Raw genomic sequence first — 17,686 nt, forward strand, 5'->3', positions numbered from 1 at the left:
CGTTGACCCTTTCCACCTTAAAATGATAGAAACATTCATTCAATTTAATATTTATCTTCATTAAACACAGTAGAGTATACAGGACTAAGAGTACTTTAAACGGGTAAAAGGGAAAGAATGTCAGGCTTCAGAGTTTGTTTCTTCAGAGTTTTTAGATGTTTTTGAACTTATATTAAAGCACAGTCAAGGCACGTTGTGTGACCAAAGCATTCAGCCTGTTGCTTGCTTTTGGTTGACTTTTTTTTTCCCCCTCTCCTGGACCATTTAGTGTTACGTTTTGACAAATTCAGTTTAAATTCTTATTTTTAATTTACTTGAGGCAATGCGTTTATACTGCATTCAAGGAGTTTATGATGATGGCCTTGGAGTTTTTTGGGTTTTTTTTACCATCAGTAAAAAGAATTTTTAAACTGTTATATTTTCACCATTATATTTTAGTGTGTTCCGAAGTTGTATAGTTCAATGATGGGTTTGAGATATACAAATGAAACTGAGTTGAAATGAGACCTGGTAAGTGTATAAGTGGATGAGAAATAAATGGAGTTGAGTCAAGATAAACAAAACAGTTTTAAAATTACTGCCTATGCAGCAGCATCATGCAGTGCTTTCTGTGCCAGAAAATCTGGTCCGAGGGAGTTATTTCCCAAGGAATGAGAGCTGTATCATATATCTCGATTAACTTAAGAAAAAATAATCTCAAACCCATAACAAATATTTTAATAATTTGATTAATAGCCTAAAAATCTTAAATCAAATATTAAATGAGACTAATCTGTTTAGAACTCAGTAAACCCAAACCTTGTGTGTGTCTGTTCTAGTGCTGCTCAGCTTTCAGCACAGAAGTGAGTAAGACAGGGACAAGGAATGGAGCACCAAGAAAGCTGGGTTTGTTGTTTAAAGTTGAGACATCAAAAGAAAACTGAATTCTGTCCCCTTTTTTCCCATTCTTGTCTGTTATTTTACTGTGGTGTGTCTTTTATCAGGCCAAACATTATGCTTTTGATGGGGTTTTCACATATCACTTTCCGTGGTAAATATTCCAATATCATTTCCCCTTTTTTATGGTTGTCTGCAAGGGTCTGCTGCAGGCTTTGTTACCACTTCCTTAAATACCTGCTGTGGACCTGATCATCAGTTGTTTGGCGGTACTATGGATCCTGCTGCTTTCTGAAAAGGCACAGCTGGAAAACTAAAAAAAGTTTTTTTGAGGCACATTTCAGATCCTTTTGCCATGCTTCCAGTGTTACTGTTTGCAGGGAATTAGATCTTTCTGTGACTAATCATGTAGAATATCTTGAGTATTAAGCATAAGAGTAATCAAAGGCACTGTGGAAAAAAAGACTAACAAGATTCTGACCAAAATGTTAATATTGGTAAGAAAACTGAAGACGGAAGGGCAAGGTTAGTGTAAGGCAGAGCCACAAGGAAATAAATCAGGCAATAAAGCTACACATTACCTGTTTTCCACTAGTTCTGTCTGTCTTGCACACAGGTTATTCAGCAGTCCCTGCCTTGTAGGGTTGGGGATTTTCTATGTGTATTTTGTTTAATTTCTATCATGTGGCTTTCTAACCACAAGCTGGTTTAAGCCATTGGGACCAGGCTGCTTTCCAGGTGCCTAGCTGTCAGACACTGGATGAGCACGAGCTGCAATCTCATCCCCACCCACAGACAGCCATGTGTGATGTTGTTCCTGGGGTTCATTTTACAGCTTTGGTGTGGAATAATGCGTCCCAGATTTAGCAGTGTTCCACTGAGTTCACTGTGAGACAGAGTGGAATTCCCTTGCTCATTTCCACAGTGTTTGAACTTGCCTTTAGGGATATAAACCTACCTGTGGCATATGTTCATGGCTGTGAGAGCAGAAGTTTGGAGCAAAGAAGTTAAATTCTGATGTATACATCCAATTCTGATGTATTGGATTGCTCCAATGTATTAAGCCATATTGACACCTTCTGTTTTCATGATCTGTGTGTATGAATACATATTTTTTTAAAATAGTCATTTTCTCTGTGTTGCTAATGTTCAGTGTATTTACGAGTCAGGTGGGCATCAGACCCCTTGCAAAATGCTCAGTTTCTGCCCATCTTGCAAATCTTGCTGTCAGTGACCGTTTTGGTCTATGTGCCAGTGACTTTTTGTAAGCATTTATGTGCCTCATAAATAATAAACTGCAGGTTAAAAGTTATTGTTAAAGAATAAAAAAATGCAATTAATTACCTTAGCTAGAAATCATCCAAGCAAGAAATATAAAATAAAGTGCTAGTTTATGAACCATCAAATTCTAGTGAATGGTTGGTTATTCCTTCTTACTTTAATAAAATTATTCATAGAAATGAAAATGATTGAGAGAAAAATACCAAGCTAGAATAGAATTTGTGTTTACAATGAGTATGGAAATATTTTCCACTTACATCTACTGTTTCTATTTTTTTTTACCTTTGCTTTATAAAAATTGAAAGATCAGTTTTAATCTCAAAACTTTCTCTAAAATAGGGAAGTAGAATGAAATTTAGCTTAAGACTTAATGATGATAAGATGCAGTCATATTTTCTGTTTGGTGGTATGTTTATTGTCCAGTAGACATTTTGGTGATTATTACAGTGTTCAGGAAAGGAGGAAAAATATTGAATGGTATTTAGAATCTTTCACATATTGTTCACTGAAACTTGTCTTGCTTTGTGAACCAGAAAAGTGTTCCATTAAAAACAGATGTTGTCTATGCTGCCCTTGAGGGGCTAGCATAAGATGATGAAGGCAGGCAGCAGTTATGGCTCTTTTACTTGTTTTTTTGTTTAGTGGAAGTGATACTTACTGGAATTCTCCTCCCTGTAGGTGGTTTGTTTTGGATGCAGAAACGAGGGATCTGGTTTCAATACACACTGATGGCAACGAGCAGCTTTCAGTGATGCGCTACTCAGTAGGTAGGCAGACTTGTACAGTCAGAAGAATTCTCATAAACCAGTTGGATGTTCTGTTAAATGCTGTTAAATTAGTCCTCAGGCATTAGAAAAGGCACAGCCTTGAAAAAATTGTTTCAAATGCTTAATGTGTGACTGAGGTTTTGCTTACGGATTTTTTTGTGTGTACTAAATTCTGGAATTTTGTAACTGCAAACATCACCATCACCTTTCTCAGCTTTTTCTTCATGTTGAACTTTGTTGTGTAACAAATGCTAGCTTTGGTCCCCCAAAAAAAGTTCTCATGTAGTTGACTGGTTAACAGGAAAGTCTGTAAAAAGCTTATTAATATTTCAGTCATATTTTAATATCTTTCTTAGTTAGTTTTCAAGTTCATTAATGCAAACCCATAAAACTAAGCTCATGTCTGTCTGCAAGTCAGACCTGTTTGTGAAGTGTTTGCTCTGGGATTACATGAAGTCCAAACCAGTGTTGAGTCTCCTCTTCAGACATGATATGACAAATAGTCAGAGGCTGACTCCTCTCTGTTAAAACAGGATGGAAGAACACACTTGTAAATCCTTCTCTTGTTTGTTTTTGGCTCACATGCAACATCAGCGAGCAAAATGTTCCTCTAATGCTGCCACATGTGCCAAGCACAGCAATTTATTTTAAATCACTGATGTTCACTGACACTTAGAGGTGTTTGATTGTGATTTGTGGCAGCTCTTGTCCACATATATTTTTTTAAAGGGAGACAAGACAGAATAGAAAACTAATATAATGTTTGAAAATTCCACATCTTTCTATGTTTAGTGTTGATTTATTTGCAGTCCTCTCCTCCAAAGTTAAGCTATCCATAGACTAAATACTCTTCTGCATTTTTATGATGCATAAAACTCAAGTCTGCCTGCTGTCAACAGCCTTCAGAAATCCGGTGCAGTCTGAGGGTTTATATCCTGTCCATTGAACACTTATTATAAAAAAAAAGCAGAAGAACTTCTCCAAAAAACATACCCACAAAGTAAACAGATACAGCTGAAAAGAAACGTAATGTAAACTGTTATGAGTCCTTCAGTACAATTCATAAGGAGTAGTTTAACTGAGACTGTTGTCTTAGTAATAAGCCTAAAATAATGAAAATTCACAAAATAAACATTCTATTTATTTATATCAAATATTCTGTGTTGTAGATGGCACCTTACTTGCAGTTGGATCCCACGACAACTTTATTTACCTCTACGTAGTAACAGAAAATGGAAGAAAGTATAGCAGATATGGAAAATGCACTGTAAGTTTTGGAGCATGAATAGTCATTTACATGATTATTACATCTTCTACATGCATTTTGATGTTATACATACATTTAGATGTTAAGCAGTGAAACTCTTTCCAGATTGATGTTTTTCCCTTTTGGTTATATGTTTTATGGGTTTTTTTCATAATTTGATTGATTTTAAACTTCAGTCTCTCATGGCTACTGTACCTCTTAGTGTGCAGTGATCACTTTTGCATCAGATATGACTAATTTATTAGATTATTGCCTTCTTTCTCTGAAATGGAAAGTTAGCAGTAAGATGGAGAAATGCCTTGTACCTATATGCTGGAGCTTGTTCAAGGAAAATATTACATTTGTTTGGGGATTTTTTCCTCCTATTGGTAAAGTACTTCTTGAACCAACATAATATTATGGTGGTGTAATTCCATTAGAATGTGTACTCTTGGGGGCTGCAAATATACATTGTTTTCAGTTGTAATTGTTACTACAGAATTTGAAAATGAGGGATCTGGCCCAGGATCAATAGATCTAAATGTAGCATAGGTAGTGGAGTCTGTTATTATTGTTACATTGGATGAGGTTGTCCCAGTGCTAAACAGACTATTTTTCTCTAAGTGTTTCGTTATCTGACATTCTGGCCTTACGTTCAGCTGTCTTTTAAGGTTAGTGAAAATATTTGCATTAAGAACAAGTGAAACTTAATGAGATTTGCAAATTATGTCATAAGAATAGGTTCACCTTTGAAATGTGACACACACTAGAGCACTGGGGTCAGAGCAGCCTGTGTGCAGCTGTTGTGGGCACAGGGCTGCCAGGGCAGGCAGCAGCACTGGGTTTGCCCCATCCCTGCAGAGCCCGCAGGGAGCTCAGACCAGGGCCCCGGTGGAGCTGGTGGGGATGGCAGTGGATGTCTGCACCTTAGTACAGCATCTCACCTCAACGCTTATTTTTTAACCATAGAATATAAAATCACTCAGAGATGGCTAATCCTAACATACGTAATATTTAGTTTTCTATGTATTTCAACGCCTTTGTGAGCTCTTTGAAGATATTTAAGATCATTTATTTCTATGCATTATGTATGTGGAGGGGAGCATATTGCAATTTAATCCAGCATCTGGGTGTCACTCTGTCCAGCTGGCTTGGCAGGAAAGAGGTTTGTAAAAATTGGTGTGAGAGAATTTAGCATTGTTACACCCAGGCAGAAATGTCAAGGCTTCAGAGCAGATTTCTGTTATCCTGTTCCTTTCAGTGTGAGTGACTGCATGTAGAATACAAAATCAGCAGCACGCTTTGTGTCGGGACTGAGCTCCCTGACCCTCCCAGCCGGTGCAGAAGGCAGCGATGTGGAGCTGCCGGAGCTCACTGCGAGGCTGCAGATCCAATTTCACTTGCCCTGCGCCTCCCCTGTTCTCCCTGCCAACCCCCTGGCGGGCCCATACCAGCTTGATGCTAAGCAGGGAGACACCCAGGCATGCTCGGACCCGGAGCACTCTCCTGGCACTGCATCCTTCTGGCATTCTGTCATCCAGTAGCCTCACGGGTGACCTCCAAATAGTATGACTCAGTCCTCCTGGTAGTCAACTTCTGGTTGTTTCTTCCAGCTTGAATACATTATTTGAATTCTTTCAGAAGGATTCTATCTACTGAACCAGCATTAGCTGGTGCATAAGGGCTGTATGCCTGTTGTTAGGTTTAAATCCCCTCTCAGTCACAGCCAGGCATTCTGCTGCTGCTGCTAGAGAGGCAAGTCTGTGACCTGTGGGTCTGCTTCCACAGCAAGGGATAGTTGGCTGTGATCAGAACTTCAGATGAGCCAAAACAACCATTTTGACTAGTGCAGCTGTTTTTTGAGGGCTCCAGCTATGCAGTCAGCAGTGTGAAGGTGTGGGGCCGAACTTCCAGCGTGTCAGCAATTCCTGGGTAGCTGCTGCTATCTCTGTTTGCTTTACATCAGAGACACCTTAGCTAAGGAAGAGCGAGTGCTGGGCATTTACTCAGGGGGCTGTGGGATTAAAGCCACACAGACAGGCACTCTGAAGCATTTGATACACTGAAGTCATTAGTGTGCCTGTCCTAGAGGCTGTGGGCATTTTGAACCTTGCACCACTGAAGTGTGAAACAGATAAACACTGCCAATGGAGGAAGGAGTTTCCATTTAGTCAGATAGTTTTTGTAGCTGGTAATGATATGAATCATTCATTGTATATAAAGGTACAGAAAGGGAGAGAGTAAAATGTTGCCTTATTGGTGGCCAGCTACCAAAGAAAGATTTTAACAGAAAGTGGGATCCTCCTATTGCAAATATGATAACAATGTTGTGTTCCAGTTCATCTTTTGGTGATCCCTTGCCTGAAGGGATTTTGCAGCCTGGAGCCCCCTGGCCAATTGCTTTGTTCCCTCCCTCCACCACCCCCAGGAATTTTATCAGCTGCCAAATGTCTGTCAGGATTTAGTAAATGACTGACCAATTCTTTTCTGAGTTGGAGTTCAATTGCAAATCGGAAGACTTGGAAAATAAGGGGGGGGGAGAAAAAAATCCTAGCCAACTGTGTACTTTTTGTTTTTAATACCAGGTTTGCATGTCAGTATCATATGTCTCACCCATGACTGCAAAGCAGTTATGTTAATACACAGTTCCTCTGCTTGAGGCAGAGACTCCTGCATAAGTAAACAAATCATAAAGGCCATCTTTTCTCCTAAATGTTTTTGCAGTCTCTCAGGGGACCTGGGAACAGGGAGATGGGACACAGGTGTATTTCTACATGTAATTCTGGAAGAAATCAGGATCTCTTAGAGTTCTCTGTGGAAGAAGCTGGCATGATGGGTGGTACAGCAGCCAGTGCAGAGCTTCTGCATGGCTCTGGCTTGGCTGCTGGAGGCTGTGCCAAGAGACCCTTTGCAGGGCTTAGGGACATCTTGTTCGTAATACCCACTGAGGGAGGGACATGGATTGACATCTGTCAGTCAAGAATGTGACAGTTTGTTTCCTGGCTGAAGGACTATGAAAGGGAGAAAATAGATGGTCTTACAAGGGGAGAAGGAGCAGTAAGAAGAAATGGAAGGGTGCCAGAGGAAGAATGACATGGATATCACTTTTATTAATTTGCTACCCGTGATTCCTACCTTATATAGATTTGTGGCTTCTCTGGAGCCTTTCATAGCTTTATTATTACTGTTATTATTACTCTTAGTTCCCTCAAAAGAAGTTTGAGCACAGAAAAAATACTCTGTCCAGCTGCATCTGTCTTCTTCCTCAAAAGCAGGTGCTTAACCAAAGCCAGGTGCTTAACCCTCAGTGTGCTCTTAACGGTGTTAACTAAGCAACTAGACCAAAGGGTTTTAATTCTTAGTAAAGATGACGCACTGCCTGTAGATCAGACACCTTTCAAAGCTGGTGCTAGCATGATGCAGTGCAAAAAGCACAGCAGAGACTTTCAACAAGCTTAGAAGCATATTCTGGTAACCTCCGGCCCATGATCTTGTACTTCTGCCTGGTGGTTGTTAATTAAGGTATCCTGAGTTTTTAGGATGAACAAGGGTTATTTGCATGAGTCTGCATTTAATGGAAGTTATTTTAAATGGATAGAGAAATAAAAAAATCCTATCTGTCACTTTTTTGTTAGGCTCTAAAACTGATCCTGTGCAGGTTACTTGCTTTTCACAATAGCAATGTGTATGTTCCTAATTGCATTATAAATTGGGGTTCATCCATATTTCAGCATCATGCCTTCCAGGAGTAAATCATTCTGGAGTCCAAGAAGGCCAGGCTTTACAGGGGAGAGTTGGAGAGGCATGATGCCCAGCCTTCATTTGTTTAGCTGTTAGCAAGTGTGGCAATGGTACTAAGGAGCCTTTAAAGGCGCACAAGTGAATTGCAGCTGACCTGGAGCACGTGGGAAGGTGATATTTTTTTTTTTGCTGTTAGCTCTCCCATCTATGGGTGCAACTTCTGCTTCACTTTCAATTAAAATCAAGTGTTTCACACTGGTGTTACTGCATTCTCCTTCAGGGACATTCCAGCTATATTACACACCTTGACTGGTCCCCGGACAACAAGTATATAATGTCAAACTCAGGAGACTATGAAATACTATACTGTAAGTATGAAATTAAATACACTGGAAACAGAAATATGTATTAGCTGTCAGAGTATTTAGAAAAGTGTGTTTGATCAGGACTGTACAAAATGCTTACTGACAAAGGGACTGATTTGAACTTGTGTAACCTGATATCTTGATGTTATTCAGAGCTGTGTGTTACCTAATGGCAATGCCAAATATAGCTTACTTCTTTACAAGGTCATAAATCAGTTTAACAGTGTAGAATTTACAGGACAAGTGGCTCTACGACTTGATGTTGGCCAAAAGTTCTGTCGATTGAAAATAATATATACAGTTGTCTAATTAGTGTCAACAATACCAGTTATTTTGGGGAAATAAAATCAGTGGGCTGGTGCCACAGTTCTCTCCTGGGGTTTCTTGTTTGAAACATTATCTTGGCTGGTGGTGATGAAAATTAAGAAAAGCAGTAATGCTACTTTAATGAGTTAGTGGTAATAATATTTTTGTGTTTGTCTTTTTTTAATATGTGAAAACATGAATGCAACACATGGTGGTTATGCCAGAAGTTCAATATCAGTAGTGCATTAATCTGTTTTAAATTTATTTTTTTTAATCCTGTCTTTCTATGGCTTTAACTGGGTCAAAGAAGATGGATGGTTTTTTTTCCCTTTACAGGCAAGAACTGCCAACAGTTTAAATGTCTGTCACCTTCACATATTTTTTCTGCCTGTCACAAGTTAGGTTTCAAATCTAGATAGTACAGTCTATCAAAAGGAACTGTTGGTGCTTATAGTTTCATGTATAGGGAAGAAAAGAGCCGTGACCCATTATTACTAGCTTGGTGTATTGCAAGACAGTCTTTCCTTTTCTAGTTAAAAGTTGTCACGCAGTCTAAGGCTTCTCTGGCAGTAGTTGCTCACTGTTTTAAAAACACAGCTTCCTGAATGATTTACTGAATTTTAGCACATCATTGGAGCTAGCAGGAAGAATAAATTATTATATTACAGACTACATTAAAGCATTTTGTAGAGTTAGTAGCAGGGTACTCAGGTTGCAGGGAAGTGGTTTTGAGGTTATGCTATCAGAAGAGGGAAATGAGAAGTAAATGTGACTCATAAAAACCATATACTTGAAGTAAAGCTTCAAGTATATGGAATTTGATAAAGGTGCTGGTCTGTCTTTGCCTCTACAATTTAATTCCAGATTGGATTTAAGATGCATTTATTTACTGCATTAGCATCTCTTCAAAGTGCACCTATGGAAATAAAATTTTGCATTGCATGACTCATCATTCACTTTTTTTTTCAGGGGACATTCCAAGTGGCTGTAAGCTAATCAGGAATCGTTCTGACTGTAAGGATATAGATTGGACAACGTACACTTGTGTGCTAGGCTTCCAAGTGTTTGGTAAGCACTGTTTAACTTGCTTTTAAGCTACTAACACTGTGCTTTTGTGTTTTTGTTTGCTTCAATTTGTCATTAAAAGCACACTGTTAATGATTATTAAGGGATGCTGAGATCACAGGCCATGGTGACTGACCACGGTATTTGTCTGTGCTAAAGTGCACCAAGTGTTTAGACAATATACAATTGATTTCTATTTAGTTCTTGAAGTTAGGGGGTTGATTCTCCCTAATGAGTCCCTAAATGGTGGTCATTTTAGGCTACCAATTATGGAGGCATTGAAGCAACAGGCTTATATTTTAAAGTGCTCATATGGCACATGTGCATTCTCCTTTGTTTACCTTGTTTTGGGACAGGAACAAGAGTGTTACAAGTGTAGGTTATAGTTCATAAATAAAAATGATGACAGCACTTTGATACCCATAGTCAAAGCTAATGCACTCTGTAAAGAATAAAATGCTTTAAAGCATTAACAGATTTCTACCTAATAGTTTATTTTTAAAATACACAAAAACAATTTTTAAAAGCTGACAGATCTGCTTTTAATAGTACCATTATTTTAGACTGTGGCAAAACAGTTCAAATTGCTTTAGCTGTAGGCAGCTCTATTGCCCATAAATGAGGAGTCCCTCTGTGAGGGGTATAAAAGTAAGATTCAGCCTCCCAGTGAAGTTGTGTGACCAGGCTGCTGAAACATCTCTCTTCCACCACTGAGATCAGGCACCTGCCTCTGTTCTGGTCCAAATATCAAAAGCAAATAAATCAGCAAATTCTTTAGAGGTGAGGGTTAGATCTACAAATCTTCTCTTCACAGCTACTAGGAAGTCAACTTTGAATACCAATTTACATGCAGGATAGAAGAAAATCAGTGAAGTGTGAGTCCTTTCTGTAGCTTCTGACACATCTTGTGTGTATTTAAGGGCTGTCATGTGCTTAAGGAGCAGGTAGCCTCGAAGGATTGAGGTTGGTATGAGGGCTAACACTGACACACTTGTGGCATATTGGTTGGGTGGAAGGCATTAATAACCAGACATGATTTCCCTTTTGGATACCAAAGATCTGAGACAGAATAGGAAAAATATAGGGGTCAGAGAAGGAAGCTGGCTAATTGATAGACTGTGTAAATAGTTCTGATTTATTTGGAGCTTGGTATGTAGCAGAAATAAAAAGAAGCATGCTCTTTCTGGAGATAAATATTGTTGCTTATTGCTAGTTGTATGACAATATTGGCTTCCATTAGGCTGAGAACTGTGAACCAGACTGTGTATTTGCAGGTGTTTTTATTCAGTAAGTCTGGGTGAAGTAGAAGCATCTCCTGATGCTCTGATCTTGTAAGCCTAGGCTAACAAGGAATTGGACCACAGCAGTAATTTCCTAGCTCACTTTGCTACTGTGACTGCAGTAATAGTGCAGCACAAAAGCCTTTTTTAAAATGGAGTATCAGAAGATTCAGGAGAGGCCACAGAAAGTGAAAAGCAAAACTCTGATGCTAATATGATGCCTTCACCAGGAACATGGAAAACACTTTGCAAGAACTGCATTTTCCTTACGGAATCGGCTTGGAGCTGAAACATTTTACATTTTTTTTTGCAGAGTACCTAAATCTACCAGAAACATGGAGGTAGCAGACTGTGTTACTACTGAGCTTTTACCACTATATTTGATAGTAGAGCAGACAGAATAAGGGCAGCAGCTCTTTGAATCCCAGGGCTTTCCCAGAAATGTCCTTTACTCCTGACCTTCTGAGGTGAGATGTGGGAGTGCAGAAAGAGTTTGGTTTCACATCCACTGGCTTTGTCTTTTTGACAGCTGTTAGATAGAAGCTGTTATAAGTGACTGGGGCCAGGCTGGACATGAGCAGCTCCCGTAACCCCTGTTTTGAGAAACCATTTTACCTATTGCTATTGAAAGTGAATAAGTCTCCTGATCCTGTCTGCATTTTCTTTTGGATCAGTACAAACTTCAACCACTCTGAATGAAGTTTAATTAGTTTCAACTGCTCTCAAAATCTTCAGTGTGCCAGAGGACCTGGGTATGAAGTAGATAAAGCAGATAATGTGATGGTATTCCAGAGCACAACAGAATATATTTAAACTTCCTAGCCAAGATTCATCATGCCCTAATTTAACACTGTCTGCTAGTCTGGCACCCTTTGCAGAATCTTATGTTTTGACCTCAAACAAAAAAAAAAAGTTATGGTTTGACCTCAAACAAAGGCAAGTATTTTCCCACAGTGCAACTAAGCCAACCTATCAGATATTTGCTAATCTGGCTTTCACCCAAGGGTCAGCTGGCTCAGGGATCCAAGCAAGCCAGGGGCTGCTCACTGATGTTTGGGAGAGAGAGTTAGGTTTGTGGGATTTGGGCTTTTGAGGGTACGTGTTTTACAGTTCAGCTCTGTGTGTAGTGTGCCATAGGATCAGGCATCACACTGTTGTCAGCAGAAGGAAGAGGATGGAAATTTGTGGTGTGGATAAGAACAGCATCACTCCTTTTGGCAGTTGCTGTTACTGTTGGCTCAGCAGTGTCAACACTCTGCACCCCAAACGCTTGAAGTCACTTTGGGGTTTGCTGCACATTTCCCACAGTTTTGCCTGAACAGCTTCTTTTGAGAGGCTTACTGCCGTCTAGCAGAATTTGTTAAAATTGAAGTGCTGCTGTTGTGCCTTATAATAAAGTCCTATTACTTTGGGGATTTTGTTATTTTTACAGTTATTAAGAATTTTTGCAGTTATCTTAAGAATTCAAGACTCAGTCATATTAATGTATTGGATTTTTTCATGTTTGCCTGATGCATTGAAAGCAAATCCTGCTGTCTTATGACAAAGGGCTGCCTTACCTTTGGAGCTGCTAAAGGACTTTGCAAACATAAAAGATGTTCAATAAAAGCTTCAATTTTGAATATTAGTCCTTTTAATCTTAAATTAAAAAGAAGAGGAAATTAAAAAGAAGAGGAAATTAAAAAGAAGAGGAAATTGCATAGTTCTTTGTCAAAGCCTGCCTAAGGTGGTAGCTGAAACTTCAGGCATTTATTAATCCCACATGATAACAGTATTTCATATATAGAATGAATGAGGAAAGGTAAAATTCATTCATGTTGAACTACTTGAAAATTCTTAAATAGTAATAAATTCTTAATTCAATTTTATTTCACTGATGTAAGAACACTAAGATGTTTCTGAATACTTTCCTTAGCACTTAATGTCATTATTTATTAAATTACCTACAATGTAGCTTATTGGCATTGGAACAAGTTTAACAAGCTTCCTTTGTTATTCTTCAGAGAAAATAAACTTCTTACTCCACCCACTGAAGAATGGGAAAAACAGCTTTAAAGTTAAATGCTCTTTGCCGTTTTGCTTAAAAACAAGAAGATAAGGCAATTCTGAGTTGTTTTTTTGTGCTGTATAAAACAGTAGACAGCACATTGTTGGTTGTTTTTTTTTTTTTGAAGTCAGCAACTATAAGGGAGGATGAAGTTATTTTCATATCTGATAATCAACAGCTCTCTTGGTCAATTGGACACAAAGTTTTTTGGGGTGGGGGTGAAATTTGAGGGGGGAAAATTCCAACTAACTCCAAGACCTAATCAGAAACCCAAATCTGATCTTGAAAACATGGTACCTTTGGCATATCTTATAATCCCTTGCTTACTTTTTGTTCAGCTTTCCATACTGATGTGAATTGTCTGTTTTATTATGGGACTCTCTAATGTCTTTGTTTTGTTAAAATAATTTTGTTTAGAGTCTCCCCCATCCCAAATTTGATCAGTGTTTTTCATCTAGGAAATGTTGTTACTCTTTTGTCTGGACCTATCTGTGTCATTCTTTTGACTTATTGAATTATACTTAAGCACTTGACAGCGCTTACATCTATGAAACTTGCATAGGCTGGGTTTCTATGCAGAGTATCATCAATCAGTTGTCTTTTTTGAGTTACACAAATACTAAGATTTAAAGTACAAGAAGTCAAACAAATGAAACCATTAGGACCACAATGTACAGTACCTGGGTTTGCCTTGTGCTTCAGCATCACTGTTGCTTTTAAAATGTCTGTGCATTAATGACAGTATTAAGAGTTACCAGTTTAGCAGCAAACTTAAAGATAAGGTTTAAACAAGATTGAGGTTTTGAACAGGAAACAAATGTTAAGCCCAAGATGTTATCCTGGCTGAAACTGAGGGTTTGGGAGAAGAGGGTGGGGGGAGCAGCATTATACTAGCAAAATATTAATGACATTTAATGCAATGCACATTCCATTTTCCATCTGAATTCCTGTCTTCCCTTTTGTTCGTCTTGCCTTTTCTCACAGCTTTGTAAATTTTATTTTTGTTCATGAATTCTCTGTTGATTTGTTTCCAAAATCACCATTGCTGAATATCTCTTGTACTCTTTCCTAGGAGTTTGGCCCGAAGGATCAGATGGGACAGACATAAATGCCCTTGTCAGATCCCATAACCGAAAAGTGATAGCAGTGGCTGATGATTTTTGTAAGGTCCATCTCTTTCAGTATCCCTGTTCCAAGCCAAAGGTAAGTCTAGACCAGTCTAGTTCATGTGCTTGTTTACATTGCCTGAAGCTTTCCTTGCTTCCAGCATAATTGTTTTGGAGCCTGCTAGGCAAATACTACTTTTATATCCAAGAGCCTCCATTAATTTTACATATAAAACAGAAAGTGTAAAACAGTATAAATATAAAACAGTATGCCTAAAAGAGAAGTGTCAATAATTATCCTTAAATTCTGGAGACAAGGCTTGATGCTTTGTGTTTGCTGGCTTTAGTGTGAGGTCCATTACTTTTTCTGTAAAGATCTAAATCTGTTCCAGGTTTCAAAGAAGAGAGGAAGTTTTGTGGGAAATCTAATATAAATATAATTACTTACTTTTTTGTGAAGTAAGATCTCTCTTGAAGGGCTAAGCAAAAATATTAGTAGTTTTAAATTTCCGTATCATGTGCTCTTCCAGCCAACATGTGATTTATCTTTCTGCTTGTTTTCACTAGGCCCCAAGTCACAAATACAGTGCTCACAGTAGTCATGTGACAAATGTCAGCTTCACCCATAGCGACGGTCACTTGATTTCAACTGGAGGGAAAGACATGAGTATTATTCAGTGGAAACTCGTGGAGAAGGTAACTCTGCCACCAAATGACATTGTCCTGGATATCGGTGCCACCAAAGTGCCCATCCCTGCCAGTGAAAACGCTGTGCAGTCTTCTGCACATCTCCCCCAGCCTTTTAATGAAATGAACCAAAATGAAAGCGTAACTGGCAGCTCTCCAGCTTCCTTGGAGAGCAACTTGGAGCAGTCTGCAGAGCACAGTGAGGAGCACAGCGAGGAGCAAAGCGAGGGAAGCAGCCTGGATCCCGCCGAGCCGAGCTACGAGGAGCCCTCCAATGAGCTGAGCGAGGAGCACAGCGAGTCCACGGTCACAGAGGAGCAGCAGGATAACTCACCAGTATCTTAAAGCTCCCAGCTCAGGTGGTTGTTGTTTTCCCGTGGTGTGCGTGCTTTCATTACAAGGGTGAGGGTTCAAATAGGGAAGAGTAGCTGAGATTCATGACCACTCCAGATTTTGAGTTTCAGTGAGATTTTTAGTCTGAGCTTCAGTTCAACGTGTGGAACCATCCCAAGGGCCTGGCTTGATGGTCTGTAGCAAGATCTGGTCTCAGTTAGTAGTGGACATTACTGTAGATCCATTTCAGTTCTGAAATTGCTGTCAGGAAGTGGCATGAAATACGTACTGGAAAAAAGGTTAGCTCTGAGAATTAGCTGAAGTAGACCACCTTAACTACGTGGAAGTGCTTTCTAGAAGAACTGAGCTGATGGGAAGCGCTGAGCTGTTCCAGCTGGGAAGCACTGTGCTGCTTTTTCCAGGCGCAAAGAAAAACAGAATGAAAAAACCAACCAAAAAGCTCTTTGTAGGGCTGTTTTCCTTTGTTTTTCCTTGAGAAAAATAGAGGAAAAATAATGTAACAATGCCACGTGTATGGCAATGCCTTCTTGATCTAACACATATGCAATTTTCTAACACTACTAATTCCTCGTGGAGTCTGGATGTGTTCAAAGTTGGTCTGCCCTGGGTGCTGCTAGTTCTAAGGCAAATCCTGTCGAGGAACGGTGTCAACTGTTCCATTTTCACAGGCTCTTAACTAGCAGACTAACCAAATACTGGCATATTTCACTTTTCATGACCTGAAAGTTGACTTAAACTGTAGGACATAATTGTCTCTTCAAAGAATTGCTTGCCTAGAGAATTGGAAACTTGAGAGTCTTTTACAGTGACTTTGATGTGAACAGCAGAAGAAGTGTGACAAGAACACAGAAATCAGATGGGCTCCAGAGTTAAACTTTAAGCCTTCAAGCAGAACTTGCTCCATCCCTAGTATGAAAAATATAAATACAGTTAACTTAAATTATTAAATTGGTGCTTAGAATTAGTAAGTTGATAATTTTTTCTTCTGAATTTTTAGAGGTAATTCTTTAAAATCATTAAACTGCAATCTCTACTTTCTGTTTTTCCCCCTGGCTCCTTTAGCAGTTGTGATGTAAGCATACAGTAATTTAGATTATGATGATGTGATTTATTTTTTTTTTTTGTTTTCCCTAGACTTGCTGATCTATTGTTTTTGTGATTTTATTTCCACCCCACCCCTCCCCAGGTTGCTCTAAGCCATGCAGCTCTCATGTGGCTGTACCTGGCCAGTTACGGGATATCTTGGCATTTGTTATGCATTTGGAAAGTACTTTTTTTTACTAAGTTTGTCAGATGACTACATTTTTTTCTTAAGTGCATACATTTCCTACTTTAGAAAAGACATAGATTTACTGGCAGATATCCATTTCCTATGTACTTGTTTATATTTTGATTACATAGAATTTTCTTTTTTAACTTGCTGCATTGTGCTGGTATTTTAGTTCTTAGTTAGAATATCATGTTTAGAAACTTTGGATGAGTTCATAAGTCTTAATTGTGCAAACGTTTACGTGATTGTGCCATTCCAAAGTGCATCAAAACTGTCATTCCCTTACTAGTATCTTCTCAGGAGAAATGCTACAGATCAGGTATTTAGTCATCATTTGGAAAGATAAAAACAAATGGACTCCCAAAGGACATTTAGAACATTTATATATAAAATATATAAATATATATATACACACACATATATATATAGAAAAAATATCCTCTTGTTTACAACAGTTCAGAGAACCTCAAAGTAGTTCCCTTCAGATGGAGGGAGATATGGATTCCAAGCGACCCATCTGTTTAAACTGTGCTCTGTACATAGTTTTACTGGAGAGCTCTAGTATGCCTGACTTGCAAATTTGCCAAATAGCAACAGTGGAAGATAAAGTTCATCAGCTCATCAAAGTTCTTGGTTACAAATGAGGAATATGCTGTAGGTTTAGAAAATAATCTTAGTAAAGGAGAAGGGATAGTAGAGCTAACGAGGCACAGAGAGCTCTCTGTCATTTTTATGAACTCCACATAAGCAACACATTTCTCTTTGGAACATCTGTCACCTGGGGTTGCCATGTAAGTGAGAGTAAGAGTTGCGATATTCTTGTGTAGTTCAGAAGACTCTACTAATATGCAAAAAGCCTTACAGCTTTCAATTGCTGGCAACTACTGTTTAACAAATAATTAAATCTGTGATAATGGATGGAAATGGGATTATGTAACTGTAGATGTTTTAGAAAAATAATTGTGAATGAATTATGATTAAGAGTGTTTCATGTGAAGATGTTTGAGCCATTTCTATCTATCATGCATTCCTGTCTTGAGGCAGAAAACTTTGAAGATTAAAAAAAATAAAATAATCAAAATAAAATATTGCAGTGTCTCTCTCCATACTGTTCTGGTTCCTTCTGTACATAAAGTGGATGCTGTCATCACAGTTCCAGTGTCTGGGTCTGTGATTTTGAAAGAACTTTCTTAACATGTGCTTTTTTGGTAACCTCCCAGGCTGTGTAAAAATAAGTTAACTCAGCATCATGTATACTACTGTCAGATCTAAATATTGCTCTTGTTTATGTCTCA

The 17,686-nt window shown here is 38.7% G+C and overlaps 1 protein-coding gene across 2 annotated transcripts in view; it reads left to right on the forward strand.

Moving 5' to 3' along the window:
- EML4 (EMAP like 4) overlaps positions 1-17,468 on the forward strand; it is a 146,933-nt gene extending 129,465 nt beyond the window's left edge. For both annotated transcript variants that reach the window (XM_041413571.1, XM_041413570.1), the window contains exons 19-24: positions 2,836-2,924; positions 4,094-4,191; positions 8,192-8,279; positions 9,552-9,650; positions 14,047-14,177; positions 14,648-17,468. In XM_041413571.1, the coding sequence (XP_041269505.1) occupies positions 2,836-2,924; positions 4,094-4,191; positions 8,192-8,279; positions 9,552-9,650; positions 14,047-14,177; positions 14,648-15,112 (970 nt within the window). In that variant the 3' untranslated portion in view covers positions 15,113-17,468. The remainder of the gene's footprint in view (positions 1-2,835; positions 2,925-4,093; positions 4,192-8,191; positions 8,280-9,551; positions 9,651-14,046; positions 14,178-14,647) is intronic.
- Positions 17,469-17,686: the final 218 nt, after the last annotated feature.

Source organism: Onychostruthus taczanowskii, unplaced genomic scaffold, assembly GCF_017590055.1.
Source record: "Onychostruthus taczanowskii isolate IOZ18803 unplaced genomic scaffold, ASM1759005v1 scaffold42, whole genome shotgun sequence".
NCBI classification, from domain to species: Eukaryota; Metazoa; Chordata; class Aves; order Passeriformes; family Passeridae; genus Onychostruthus; species Onychostruthus taczanowskii.